At 59.4% G+C, this 13,230-nt stretch overlaps 1 protein-coding gene across 5 annotated transcripts in view; it reads right to left on the reverse strand.

Moving 5' to 3' along the window:
- Window positions 1-897: 897 nt before the first annotated feature.
- MYO7A (myosin VIIA) overlaps window positions 898-13,230 on the reverse strand; it is an 80,083-nt gene continuing 67,750 nt past the window's right edge. For 3 of the 5 annotated variants that reach the window (XM_045557292.1, XM_045557295.1, XM_045557294.1), the window contains 13 exons: window positions 12,539-12,663; window positions 11,818-11,975; window positions 10,822-10,975; window positions 9,487-9,642; window positions 8,918-9,023; window positions 7,939-8,052; window positions 6,816-6,903; window positions 6,603-6,709; window positions 4,534-4,719; window positions 4,064-4,180; window positions 2,970-3,053; window positions 2,096-2,215; window positions 898-1,515 (listed from right to left, as the gene is read on the reverse strand). In XM_045557292.1, coding sequence (XP_045413248.1) covers window positions 1,426-1,515; window positions 2,096-2,215; window positions 2,970-3,053; window positions 4,064-4,180; window positions 4,534-4,719; window positions 6,603-6,709; window positions 6,816-6,903; window positions 7,939-8,052; window positions 8,918-9,023; window positions 9,487-9,642; window positions 10,822-10,975; window positions 11,818-11,975; window positions 12,539-12,663 — 1,605 coding nt within the window. In that variant the 3' untranslated portion in view covers window positions 898-1,425. Of the gene's footprint in view, window positions 1,516-2,095; window positions 2,216-2,969; window positions 3,054-4,063; window positions 4,181-4,533; window positions 4,720-6,602; window positions 6,710-6,815; window positions 6,904-7,938; window positions 8,053-8,917; window positions 9,024-9,486; window positions 9,643-10,821; window positions 10,976-11,817; window positions 11,976-12,538; window positions 12,664-13,230 lie in introns of those variants that run through there. The other 2 variants (XM_045557293.1, XM_045557296.1) reach the window with 2 other exon arrangements.

Genomic DNA, 13,230 nt, shown 5'->3' on the forward strand with positions numbered 1-13,230 from the left:
CGGCAGTGAGTTGAGTTCCACTGTGTGGCCTTCACCCATTTACACTTCCTTTCTGGCCTCACCATCCCCCTCGATATGACGGCGTAGGGACAGGCCACCCACCGCAGCTCCCTCGGCTTCATCCTGGGCTGACTGGGGGCGTGTGAACACTGGTGGGCAGGGCTGTCTGGTTGGGCCTCCATTTACACACCCCAGGTCCGCCTCCTATGTAGACAGCTGGGGAGCGGTCAGGGACATAGATGCGGGTGACCCGGACACCTGAGTGTGTGAGGGAAAGCAGGACCTGGCTCTGCTGAAGAACCTAACGAGGACCCTGAGGGCAGATCACAAACCTTCTCCCCCTTCAGGGGGGTCTCCACTGACACTGCTTTAGGTACTCACCTCAGCCACAGCCCCCGAGGGCTCCCCACCCCAAATCCTACCCTCTCTGGCTAAAGCCCCCACTGCAGACCTACCCCAGTCATGTCCAAACGTGGTTGTCCCATGCTGGTCACAAAGCAACGTTTTACAGGCACCCACTGGACGTAAGGATTTAACACAAAGCAGCATGGTTCTTGGACATGTCTTGACGAGCTGAGATCTTTCTGGTAGGTGCAAGGGCCACTCCACTGGCCCTAGTTAAGGCCCAGGAGCTGATTCCCTCCTCTAGCCCCCCAGCCCATGCACACTTAGGTCCCCATCTCCCAGGCTGACGTCCAGCATTTCCCCCCACCCTGCCCAGGTCCCAGCTGGTCCCTTGAAGCCACTTTCAAGCACACCTTGAGCTCAAGCTCCCCAACCCCAGACCATCTGGGACCTGGCAGGCACAGACCAAGGAAGAAGTTACAGAGGCCACTCCCCTACAGGGACCAGTCCTGACCCTACATGCCTTCCCTCCCCCAGCAAAGACACTGTATGGCCAGAGAAGGAAACACATGCTTTATGCCCTGAGGTGATCAGGGGAGGCTTGGGGTGGGGTGCGGTACTCACACTACAGTATATAAAAGTGGTCTGTCTCCCTCACCCCAGCAGAGGATCCAGCCCCTTCAGCTGCAGCGTGTTCTATGCAATGCACGTTCGGTTTGGTTGCTGCCAGTATGGAGAGCTAGACTGTCCTCTTGATTCCTCTGTCCTAATGGTGCACGATGGGGCTGGTCTGAGACAGGTGAGCCATCCAAGGAGCACAGGCTCTTACAACTGGGAAGGCCACGGCAAGCTAGGGCTAGACCAATCCAGGCGCCACACGGGTGGAGGGTTCTGCATCCCAGAGAGGTTACCTCCCTGGAAGAAGGTCAGAGGCCCAGTTGGTACGGTCAGTGGCGGCCGGCCAGCCCAGCCTCTCTGCCTAGGTGGCAAAAGTCTTCCCCAGCTGCAGGGGTGGCTGATGGGCCTGAGCCAGCTGCTGCCCTGAGCGCAGGCACGGAACCAGCACCTCCTCCCCACCGTTCACTTGCTACTCCTGGAGCCCCGCTGTTTGCTCATGGCTGTGAGCATCTGGCTGATGTAGGAAGTCAGGAGGTCGTCCATCTTGTAGCCCTGGAAGGAGGGGTGAGAAGGACAGCAGAGCAGTGGGTGGGCAGGGCCAGCCCCTCACAGCCAGAACATGGCTCCGGGGACCTCTGCAGTGGGCAGAACCCAAGACAAAGGCAAATCCTGTCCTGTCGGGACTCAGTCTCCCCATCTGCACAGTTGAAGAGGAGGATTCATCCAGCTGGATGGCTAAGTTTCTAAGCTGTTATGACCCCACAGTAAGCCCCTAGCTTATGGGTCCCTCAAATCCTGGATGCCTCCGTCCGTGAGTGACTCTAAAGGCTGTCAGTTGGGCCATACTTTAGAAGTTTGAGCCCAGTCCAGGAGGTCTCAGTGCCAATGGTTGTACTGTTGAACTCGGGAGCAATGGGCTATAACCACAGGCTCAATCTCCAGATACTGAAGGCAGTCAAACAATAGTTGTGGAATGAGGGAATCTATTCCCCAGCCCTATGCTGAGCCTCAAACTGACCTGACCTGACCCCAGGCAAAACCGCACACTCCTGTGTTTGTTCCAAGGGCTTGGAGGATGGCTAAGCTGCAGGTGAGTGGGGAGCCCGCCAGGCCTGCAAGGAAGAGCTCTCACCAGCGATGTCTCACAGAGCAGTTTGCTCCCACGCACCAGGTTCCCAATGGTGATGTGGAAGTAGGTGTTGCCGCTGCTCCAGTTGGAGATCTTGGTGAAGGGGTGAGTAGTCAGGATGTCCTGGGGGAGCAGAAAGGGCATGAAGCCACTGCCTGGACCCTCAGATGATAACATGGCCAGCTCTGCCACGAACTCCCCCCTCCTTGCCTTGGTTTGGACCAGCCGGTTGGAGAAGGAAGTCCAGGAGGCTGTTGGGTACTTGGGGCAGCAATTGGAAAACTGGGATGGCTGAGGGAACTGACACTGTGAGCCTGGATGAGATGGTCCAGGGAGAGTTTGAGAAGAGAGACAAGGCAGGACAGAGCCTTGGGGAACACCATGTGCATGGGCTGGATTAGAGAAGATACCACAAAAGTGAGACGAAAACGAGGAAAGCGAGGCACAGGAAGCTGAGGGGAAGATGGTGGTCTCGAGAGCATGTCCCCACCTGTCCAGTCGTACCCCTTCTGCGCAGGACTGCTCTGGCCCATGAACACGAGCAGCAGCGACACGGGGTGACCCTAGCTCAGCCTGCCAACCTGACTCATGTGGGCAGAGTGGCCAATGATGCTGAAAAGACCACATACTGAAAAGAGCCCACGGGGTTTAGTAGGAAGGAACGTGTTAGTAACTTTAGGAGAACAATTTTGATGGAGCAAGCGTGGGGTGAGGACGGCAGACCCAGCAAACACGGACCACCTTTCAAGAAGCGTGGCGGGGGGGGCGGTATGAGAGTGGGGAATGGTGGCTGGCAGGGGCTGCAGTGGTCTGTTTGCGACCTGTGTTAGTGACAGAGTTGAAGCCCGCCCTCATGTTCTTTCTTGTCCCTGCTTACCTTCGTTCTGGGATCAATGAGACTGACCCCATATTTGTTGATGGCAATTAAGAGGATCTCAGGGAAGTTTGGCTCCGTAGTTTGCTAGCAAAGCAAGGTGGGAAACTATCAGGGTGGGGCCCAGAGCAGGAAAGCATTTGGGGACAGGAATGAAGCTGTCCCCAGCTGGGATAAAGTCAACCTCTCCTGCTGCCCACTTGGTGCCAGGGGTACAGAGGTACTGGGGGCCCTGCCAGGACCTCACAGTCTCCACCCCTGCTGGGCCCTTGGTGCTACCACACACACCCCTTCACAGGTCCCCAGACGACCCTCTACTGGGGCCTGTCTCTCAGCCCAAAGGTCTCCGTCTTTAGAAAGCCCTCCTTGAACCCTGCATCTGCCTCCAGCTACCTTACCTACCTCTCCTTACACAGCTGAGCTGCTTGAAAGGCCTCCCACCCTAGGTGTGACAAGGCCATCCCCTCAGCCTCTTACGCCAGCTCCTCACTGTTCTCCTGCCTCTGTTGTGCCCCTCAGATCCCTCCTGCACCCCGCAGCCAGAGTGGCCTCTGCCCTGTCATGCCTGTTCAAAACCTTCCAAGGCTCGCCGCCACCTGCAAGAGACCTGCACCCCACCTGCCTGCCAGCTGTAGTCGGCTCACCTCACACCCGCTGCCCATCCACACTCAACTCCTTGCATTTCCTGCCCAGACCTAAACTCTCACGCGCCGGCCCCCTGCCAGGACCACTGTCCCCAGGGGCTTCCTGGAAAGCTCAGGTGTCACCTCCTCCAGGAAGTCTCTCAGCCCTTCTCAATCTGGACAGAGCCTCTTGGGCTCTGCACCTTGGCAAGGGCTCCCACTGTCACAGCACAGGCCATCCTCCGTTACCCTGGCCTGTTTACATGTCTACCTTCCCTGCCAGGCTGAGCTCTGGTCCCTCTGTCCCCAGGGGTAAGGCCTTAGCCAAGATACTCAGCGGGATAAGGCTGAGGGTACGTCCCTCCTTTCCTTGCCAGGGCAGGTGTCCAAGGCCACCGCTGTTTTCCTGCCGTCCTGGGGAGGGGTCTCTATGCCTTCTTATACCCCCATTCACCCTCTAGCCCCCAGGCGTACCTTCACCTCAAAGAAGGCTGAGCCGAAGGTCGGCCACTTGAAGATGAGTTTCAGGAAGGCCAGCTTGGCCTCCTCCTTGGACTTCCCCGCGTGCTTGTTGAAGTAGGCCACGATGGACTGTGGGGGGGGGGTGGTCAGGGCAGGCCTAGGACAGGTGGCCCTGAGGGCTGTGAGCCCCCCACCCCAGCTGATGGACTCCTGACCTCCCTTCCCACCCCCAGGCAGGTCTGCCAAAGGGTACTAGAGCAGGTCACCATGGTACCCATGGTGCACATTACTGCCAGGTGGCCACCGAGTCCTGTGCATAGAGGACTAGGGAGTGTAAAGCAGGTGGGGGAGAATGGAGGGCAGCCTTACCCTGTTCAGGAGCCACGAGAGGCTCCTGGGCTGCTGTGCCTGCCCCCTTGACCTCTGGGGTGCCCAAGACCCATTGAGGGGCCCCTCATTCCCACTGCCCACCCCATGCTCACCCGCTTCCAGTCATCAGGTGAGACCTGCCGGATGAGGTCCTGGGGCACCAGCTCCCGCAGCAGCTTGGGGATGCTGGGGAAGTAGGACTTGTCCTCCTCGAACTTGACCCTGTAGATCAGCGCCCCCAGCTGCAGCACCTCCTCCCGCGTGCACTTGTGGTAGCCTCGGAGATACTTGGGCAACTCCTGCCAGAGACGGGGCAGGTCACAGGCGTGGAGGGACCTGGAGGACATGGACTCTCCCACCACCCCAAGGCTGGGGTCTCCCGCCTTACCCCTGATTTGGGCCCACTCACCCCACACTGTTCCCCCAGGGAGATGGCACAGGACAGGGAAATAGCAAGTCTGCCCACACAGGTTCAGCGCTTTACAGTTTAGCATAGTCATGCCTGAACATCAGCTCATTTCCCCTCGCAGCCGTCCAGGAGGGTGAGCAGCCCCCGTTCAAAGACGGAGAAGCTCCGTGTGACCAGCTGGGGAACTGAGACTGTTGCGCACCCCTAGCCTCCCACGCCTGCCCTCCCGCAGAGGAGCCTCCCACTCCGCCCTCCTCCCGTGTGTTGCCTTGAGACGGCTGGTTTCAGCAGCAACACGGACCTTCCCAACCCCTTAAACTTCCAGACCCAGAACAACTGAGGGCCGGGAATGGATCAAAAGCAGAGATGAAGCCTCTGACAGGCCAGCGCCGCCCAGAGGCTCCTGGAGCCTTAGCACCATCATCTCAGCCACTGTTTGAAGGGCGGGGAAACTGAGGCTAGCCTGCAGACATGTTGCCAGAGACCTGAGTCAATCACTATCCATCCACCTTTTCATCTACCCACCCCGAATCTACTCCTCTATACCCATCCATCCACCTACCTACCACCCACTTATGGGTCTACCTACCCACACAGCCATTTCTCCATCTGTCCATCCCTCCACCTACCTACCACTCACCCATATCCACCCATAAATTCATGCAGCACTCATCCTTCCACCCAGCCATTCACCAATTCACTTGTCCATCAGTCCAACAAGTATTTGTTGATGATCTACTATGAGCCAGGCCCTTTAAGCAACCATGCACACCTTCCCTACTCTCATGGAACTTGCAGTCCCCGTCTAACGACCACACCAAACGTATGTATAATTACTGTTCATGGTGCTATGAGAGCATGCAACAAGGTGACCTCATCTGGTCTTGGGGGCAGGGATGAACTGACATCTAAAAGCTCAGTCGGTGAGGGAAGGAATTGAGGGAAGAGCATCCCAGATAGAACAACATTGCCAAGGCCCCGTGGCACATATGAGAATCTGAAAAAGTATAAGCTAAGTGAACCAAGCCAAAGGCTGCCAGGTATGAGACAAGGCACTGGGAGTGGGTAGTGGCATCAGCATGCAGGGCCATGTCAGGATTCGGGCTTACACCCTAAGAGCAATGGGAAACCACTGAGAGGCTCTGGAAAGCAGGATGAGCCCTGCCCCCTTGGAGAGAGGATACAAGGGGCCAAAAATGGATGGGGCAGACCAAGGAGAAGATCACTGCCTCCATCCGAATGAGAGATGTGCAATCCTAATTACATCGCTGGGCCTGTCTGAGCGTGCTTCTGCCTCTGTACAACAAGGAAATGGATGTGTTAGGGTTGGTTGGGACGACAGAAGAGTGAAAAGTGCCGGACATACGTAATAGAAGCTCAGCACATGAGCTTCCCTCCTGGCTCTGCAGGTGCGTGCCTGTGCTAGGAAGTGTTTACAGAACTGCACAGAGGCCTTGGGTAGACCAGTTATTGCAGCAGCATCTTGAACTTAGAGAACAGTTGGGCGCCGAGGGGAGTGCCTGAGCAGGTGGGGATTGGGAGCTCAGAGGAAGAACCGTCAGGCCCCCGCGGGCTGACAGGTTAGGAGACAGAAGCAGCAGAGGGTGGACCACTCCTGGAGGCCCCAGTGGTCTTGGGCAGGAATCCCTTCAAGGCTGGGCTGTTACAAGTCCCCCACCTGGTAAGGCCAGTGGGTCTTTGCTTTCAAGGTCAAAATACAGGAAGGCCACAGCACACGAGACAACTAGAGCAGAGAGGTGCCGGGCAGCTCACCTGGTAATAGTGGAAGATGGAGTCAGCCATGGGGTCCTTCCCCGGCACCGTAGTGGTCCATAGCTTCTTCATGAAGAACACCTGGTAGGTGAGCGAGGGCACGAGTCCTATGGCACAGGGCAGTCAGTCACCCTGCAGGTCCCAGCAGGAGGCTGCCCCCACCTCTCACAGCGCGGCCCTGAGCCAGCACCTGCCCACTCTGGGCTTCATTACCATCCTTGAGGGGTCGCGCTTTCTTTATCCAGTCTGTCAGGTGGCGAACAAAGTCGAAGAAGAAGTCATTCTCAGGGACGCTGATGACCTAGGGACATGGCCATTGTGGTCCACTTACTGCGGTTCAAGCACTGCTGGGTTTTCTCATGTTCCCACTCAAGGCCTTGCTGGCAGATCCTTCTCCAGAAAGACTCCGCTCCCAGCCAGAGGGGGTTTCTGTGTGTCAGCCCCACCCTGCCCCGGCCGTGCCTGTTAGTGTCTCCAGGACAGCCCACTTCCCGCCCAGAGTGACAGTCATGCCATTCAGTGCCGAGGACATGGAACACTGCCCTAGGCCCAAGGGAAACAGGCCAAGAACCAGGCCCAATCCTGCCTTGGACATTCCCTGGCACCTATGTCAAGCTGTCCTGCAGGTTCTGAACTCCCCTGGATCCAGGACCTCATCAGGGTCACCTCTGGGTCCCCAGTGTCAGGCACAAGGACAGTCATGAAGTGAGGAGACAGACACGGACGCACACCGAGCTGTCCAGTGGGCAAGAGGAGGAGCACCTAATTCTGCCTTCACATGGGAGGGGACTTTAAAGCTGGACCTTTAAGCCTTCCACAGACAGAGGAGTTGAAGGAGGGGTGATGTGGGATGATGGCAGCCGTATGAGCCTTGGAGTTAGACCTGCCAGGAGCTGCGTCCCTGCTGTGTGACCTTGGGTAAGTTATTTGACCTCTCTGAGCCCCAGTTCTGTGATCTATTAAGCAATGATAATCGTACCTCCCTCGAGGGTTATTTCAAGGGTGAATTGGCCCTAGCATGGCAGCTGTGGGGCCAGTCAAAGCAAATCTGGGACGTACATGTGTGTTGGGGCAGGGTGAGGAGCCTGGTGCATCCAGAACATAGAGTGCCTGGGCACAGGGCTCCCAAGAGGGTCTGAGGCCACGTGCAATGCCTTGGGGAAGAGATTTAGGGTAGCCGCTCTGTGAGAGAGACTGCAGGGGTGGAAGGAGAGGGCTGCGTGTGAGCACCTCCCCTCTCTCCCCCGACCCCTTCCCCACCACTGCCCATAAGTTCCTACAGGAAACCTCCCAGCAGATGGGCCGACAGCAGGCGGGTAGACAGCCAACCACCCACCTTGTCTGCAATTTTGACAAAGAGGCTGAATCCGTCCGAGGACTTGAGCAGCAGCCGGGTGGCGATGTTCTGGCAGAAGTCCTTGGCCTTGGTGCTGGACTCCACCTCGAAGGCCTGGGGGAGGCGGTGCATGCTTGGCTCCTGCAGAGCCTGTCCCAGCGGCCCCCTGCCCCTCCCACACGCGACACCCTCCAGAGCTGAGTGACAGCAGAGGCCAGAGGAGCACCACAGGAAGGGGCGGGGGGCGGGGGGGCAGGATGGGAAGGACAGGGATTCGAGGAAGAGGAAAGGCAAATCTCAAAAGCGGGAGGGGAAAGCAGCCCCATGGGTGAGGGGATCGCGGTCTGGTGAAGTCCTGCATGGAGGGAGGAGGGAGATCTGGGGACAGCTTCCGCTGGAGGAGATGGGAAATGAGGAGGTTTTCTGTCCTTGTGACCTGAATCACGTTGTGGCATTTCTGAGTCTCTAGCGTCAGATAAGTCCTACAACTACTCTTCAAACTATTAACAAGTTTATCTGAATGAGAGACTGTGCTGAGATGTGGCGGGGAGTGGGGATGGCGAGGCTGACGGTATGGGTAGACAGAAAGAGAGACAGGACCCTGGAGGACAGGGCCAGGCTGGAGGGACTCCAGCCACGCAGGTGAGGAGGGAGAGAGGGGCCTGGGGGTTCTGCCTGCAGGAAAGTGGGCTTAGGGCGATAAGGGAGCCTGGACTGCAGGGTCAGAGGGGCCCCATGCCCAAGAAGAGAGCTGGGATCAGGGAAGTGGCACCAGCACAGAGCCCAGCTTGCAGGGAGAAAGATCCTCAGGGGCAGGGAGGGGGGACATCCTCCGAAGGAAGCTGCTCGAGGAGCAGGGGTCGGACCAGGAACCAAGGGCAGATGTGGGGCAGAGGGGGCAAGGCCTCAGGACCACCCTCTGTGTCAGCCAAGGCAGCCAGCCCCGTCAGGTGCAGACTCAGAAGCCAGGAGCCCTCACCTCGTCAGTGTCATCAGGGAAGTAGACCTTGTGGAAAATCTGGGTGGTTTTGTGCTGGATGGCCTCCACCTCCACCAGGTGCGGAGGGTACTTCCGGGCCCCGTTTCTGAAAATGAGGCAGGAAAGGGGGCAGGGTTGTGGGACCGTGGGGACCGGGGACCAGGAACACAGGAAACTATGGGGGCAGACAAAGCCTGATATTTATCCCCATCCACCACTTCCTACCATGGGGCCAGCCACTGACCCCTCAGAGCCTTGAGCTTCTCATCTGTACAATGGGAGGGTAATAGCACGCGCTGCAGAGGGGACTAGATGAAGGAGGCAAGTGGACACAGTATGAAGTGGGGCCAGGTGCCTGTGCCTCCCCAGTGGCCTTGGAGGTATGAGCCACACACGCCTGAGCAGCCGACGTTCCAGCTATGTCTGGAATGGGCCGCTGGGCCCGAGGCCTCTGCTAAGGTACCCCAGGCATAGGCCCCAGCTGCTGTGAGGTCACATCCTCACCCCCAAGGAGCTGGCCCCACAAGCCCCGCATGGCCAGGAGCCCAGCCCAGGGCCACTGTCTGTACCTCAGGGCTTTCTGGAGCCGCTGCAGGCAGTCGACTGCGAGCGGGCAGTGCTTGCGGGACTGCAGGAAGCGCTGCACGTGGGGCAGGAGGATGTTGCTGGGCGGGAAGAGGCCGGTGCACAGCCAGAGCAGCTCCCAGCCCCGCTCCTCGCTGTACCTGCGGGACAGGCACGGTGTCCAGCAGGGCAGCCCCGCTGGGAATTACGGGACCTGGGCTCAGGGCCACACACCACTCGGCTCCTCCTGCAGCAGCACTTGCCTGTCCCGCCCTGCACCCCGGTCAGGACCAACACAGACCCACCCTCCAACAGCCAGATCCAGCTAGAGCTGCTCAAAGTGTGGTTGGCCCAGCCACGCCAGGCCAGTTACCAGTTCACGTGGACGTGAGGGGCTAACGCCACAACACAAAGCTGCCGTGTTACCAGGCACTCGGGTTCACCTGGGATTTTTTTTTCCACAGCAAGACTTTCCCCAGGAAGGAAGCAGCGTGTGACTGACGTTCTGGCAGAAACTCTTTAACTCATCTATGCTCTGAGTAGCTCAGAGTTAGATCAGCCCACCCAGGTCTCTCAGGCACCACTCTGAGCTCCATGAGCCTGACTGGGAAGCTTGGAGGGCTTCTAGGAGGAGATGGCATCTAGGCTTTGAAGGGTGAGGCAAATTCTAATATGCAAAGAAGGGGATGAGAGAATTTTGGGGCCGTGGGCACAGCATGTACAAAAGTGTGACAGCGTGCAAGATCTGATGTGTAGCTCAAGGGTGGGTTTGCTAAAGAGCTGTGGAGAGTGACAAGGCTGGGAAGGAAGGCGGGGCTGGGTGCAAGGAGATAGGTGGAGCTTCTCAGGCTCTGAGAGGAACATGTGCCTGACTTTCTGCTCCTGTCCAGCCTGGCCCAGCAGGCAGAAGGAGACACCCTCTGGGGCCCAACGGCCTGAACCCGTGAGAGTCTTCAGCCAAAGCTTCCAACCAACAGCAGCTCAGCCCGAGCCAGGGATGGGACCCTTGGCTAAGAGCTGAACCTGCAGGTAGACGGCAGGGTCTGGGCTGGGGAGGCGTATTCAGAGGCGGCTCAGGCAGGACCAGTTGGAGGAGCTGGGGCTGTTAAACGTACAGGACAGACTCAGCAGGGGACAGCCACTACCTCTTGGCTCCTGACAGGCTGCCCTTGGGCCTCAGGAGCCAAGCTAGGACATGAGGGGGCCCGGGGCAGCCCCCTGCTCTGTGTGAGGAAGCCCTGCTTCCAGGCAGAGCCAGCTGCTGCCTCCGGAGGGAGTGAGCTTCCCGTCACAACAGTGGGGGCCTGCCCTCGCCCGCCCCCCACACACGAATGGCGCACCTGATGTGGTTGTCGGTCAGCTGCTTCAGGATCTGCACGTAAACCTCGTCCTTGAGGGGCTCGGCCTTCAGGGCGCCTTCAAAGATCTGGTCGGTGAGCTCGTTGACAGAGCGCATCCTCTTGGACGGGTAGTCGCCCATGTACTTGAGCACGGGTGGGGGCTGTCAAGGAAGGGCTAGCGGCCGCGTGGGAGGATCACCGGGCTGGAGGCAGGGTGTGACCTGGGCAGGCCCCTGGGCCTCAGGCCATCATTTGCTCTCCTTGCCTACCACCTACCCACTGTCCTCACCTCCTCACAGGACCCCAGCCCTCAGGCCCCCCAGCCCTCACAGCAGCCAGGACTTCCCAGGTCACCAGTCTGACTAACCATCCTAGCCCAGTGACTTGCCCTGGCCCTGCGACAGGGCCGCAGCTACCACCTTCCAGGGCCTGGGAGCTCCTCCCTAGTCAGCCAGGCCTGCTGGCTCCCGGCTCCCTTCGTGAGCTCGGCCCTCCCGCTGTGCCCAATCACTCTGTGCTCAGAAGCAGCCCTGCTCTGTTCTGCCTCAGGGCCTTTGCCCATGGTGCTCCCTCTTTCTGGAACACTCCCCAGCCCTCTCCCCTTAGCCTGGCTAAGTCCTACCCAGCCTTCAGGTCTCAACCTAGATACCACTTCCTCCAAGAAGCCCTCCCTGCCGGGTCAGGGCACCGTGCCCATCTGGTCCCGTCACAGCACTGATCCCGATGCGCATGTCACCCCCACGGGGCCAGGCGCCAGGTCTGGTCCCTGCCCTTTCTCCGTGCCTGGCCCAGCACGTCTGCCAACCGGAAGACAGGGTCAGAGGAGATAGTGGGCGAGGCAGCCCCTTGCACACCCTACGGTGCCAGGCACGGCCCCTCCCCACGTGTGCCCAGCACCCGGCCAGCCCTCGGGAGGAAGGAGGTGTCTAGATGAAAGCCCCGCGCCACCGCGCCACCGCGCCCTCCCCGCGGCCCGCCCGCGGTGCGGGGGGATATCGATGAAGGCCATGCAGGCCTCCTGCGAGAGCTCCTCGCTGCCCAGGATCTTCTTGAGCAGCGCCTGCTTCAGCGGCTCCCGCGTGTGGCTCCACAGCCGGTCCTTGCCTCGGGCCTTGGACACCATGACGCGGCTCAGCGTGTGCTTGGGCGGGGGCCTGCGACAGCATAGGGATAGTCAGCCCCGACCCTGCCACAGGCAGCCCCGGGGCAGAACCCCCCAGCCCCTGCTCATCCCTGCCCTGCGGGTGGCCCTGGGACAAGTCACCACTGACAGCCCCGGGGCCTTACTTTCTCGGCTATGAGACAGGTAATATAACACCGCTGGCTGTGCCCAGCCTCCTCCGCCTGCCCTGTCACCCCTGCAGAGCTCAGTGGATGCCACCTCCTCCAGGAAGCCTCTCCTCTGCCTACCACTCCCCAGCACCCTTGTCACAAGGCTGGGCACCAGAACCGCGGCTGCCTGTTTCCTGCACAGGACCGTGAGTCCGAGGCAGGCACAGGAGTGAGCCATGAGTGCCCAGGAGCTGCCTGGGGTGGGCGCAGTGACCATCTCTTAAATGAAGGGAGGATAAGAAGAGAACACAGACGGATCATCCCAGCAGACAGAAACTATCCCTGCTCCCTGTGACCCAGGCCCTGCTCACAGAGCAGCCCCAGCACCGAATGGCAGAAGCCTGCAGCTCACTGGCCTGTGCACCCCCCTCCAGGGCCCTGTCACCTGAAGTAGTCGAAGGAGAACTCCTCCAGTGTGTAGGGCTTGGCGCGCACCTCAGGCTCTGCTGTTCGCAGCTGCAAGAGCCGGATGACGTCCTGCCTCTGATCGGGGGTCATGGTGACAAGGGCCTAGGGGCCAGGAGGCTCAGGTCAGCTGTCCACCTGGGCCACTGGGATCAACATGGTGAAGCCTGCAGCCTGCACTGGGGCTGGGGGGCTCTCTCCATGGGGTGGGCCCCATGCCCCACTATGACCTGGGGAGCCCCCTTCCTCCTTGAGGTCTCTGAAGTTACTGCTGCCTCCATGATTCTGGGCTCAGGACCCCTCCCCCAGGGGAGGACCCCTCCCTCAGTGTCTGAATCAGGTCGGGCCAGTGAGAAAGCCTGGACACAGCCCGAGGACGCGGTGTGAGAACTGCCCAGGCAGCGGGGCTGTGCTCGGCAGGATTCCAGAAGAACCAGGGCCCCTTCCCAGCTGTGCCTCGCTGCCCTTTCAGACAGTGCAGGTGTCACACCGCGATCCCTCCCCCAAACCACTCTCTCCCACCCCTGCCCCATGGCAGTGCCTCATCTGACGCAGTTTCTAGGCCCCTCCTCCACCTGGTACACGTTTGATACCTGCACCAACTTTACATTTCTGGTCCCATAAGACCCCCAGATCATCTTCACAGAAGCTACACACTGTTAATCTATTGTA

This window comes from Lemur catta, chromosome 7 (assembly GCF_020740605.2).
Source record: "Lemur catta isolate mLemCat1 chromosome 7, mLemCat1.pri, whole genome shotgun sequence".
Taxonomy (NCBI): Eukaryota; Metazoa; Chordata; class Mammalia; order Primates; family Lemuridae; genus Lemur; species Lemur catta.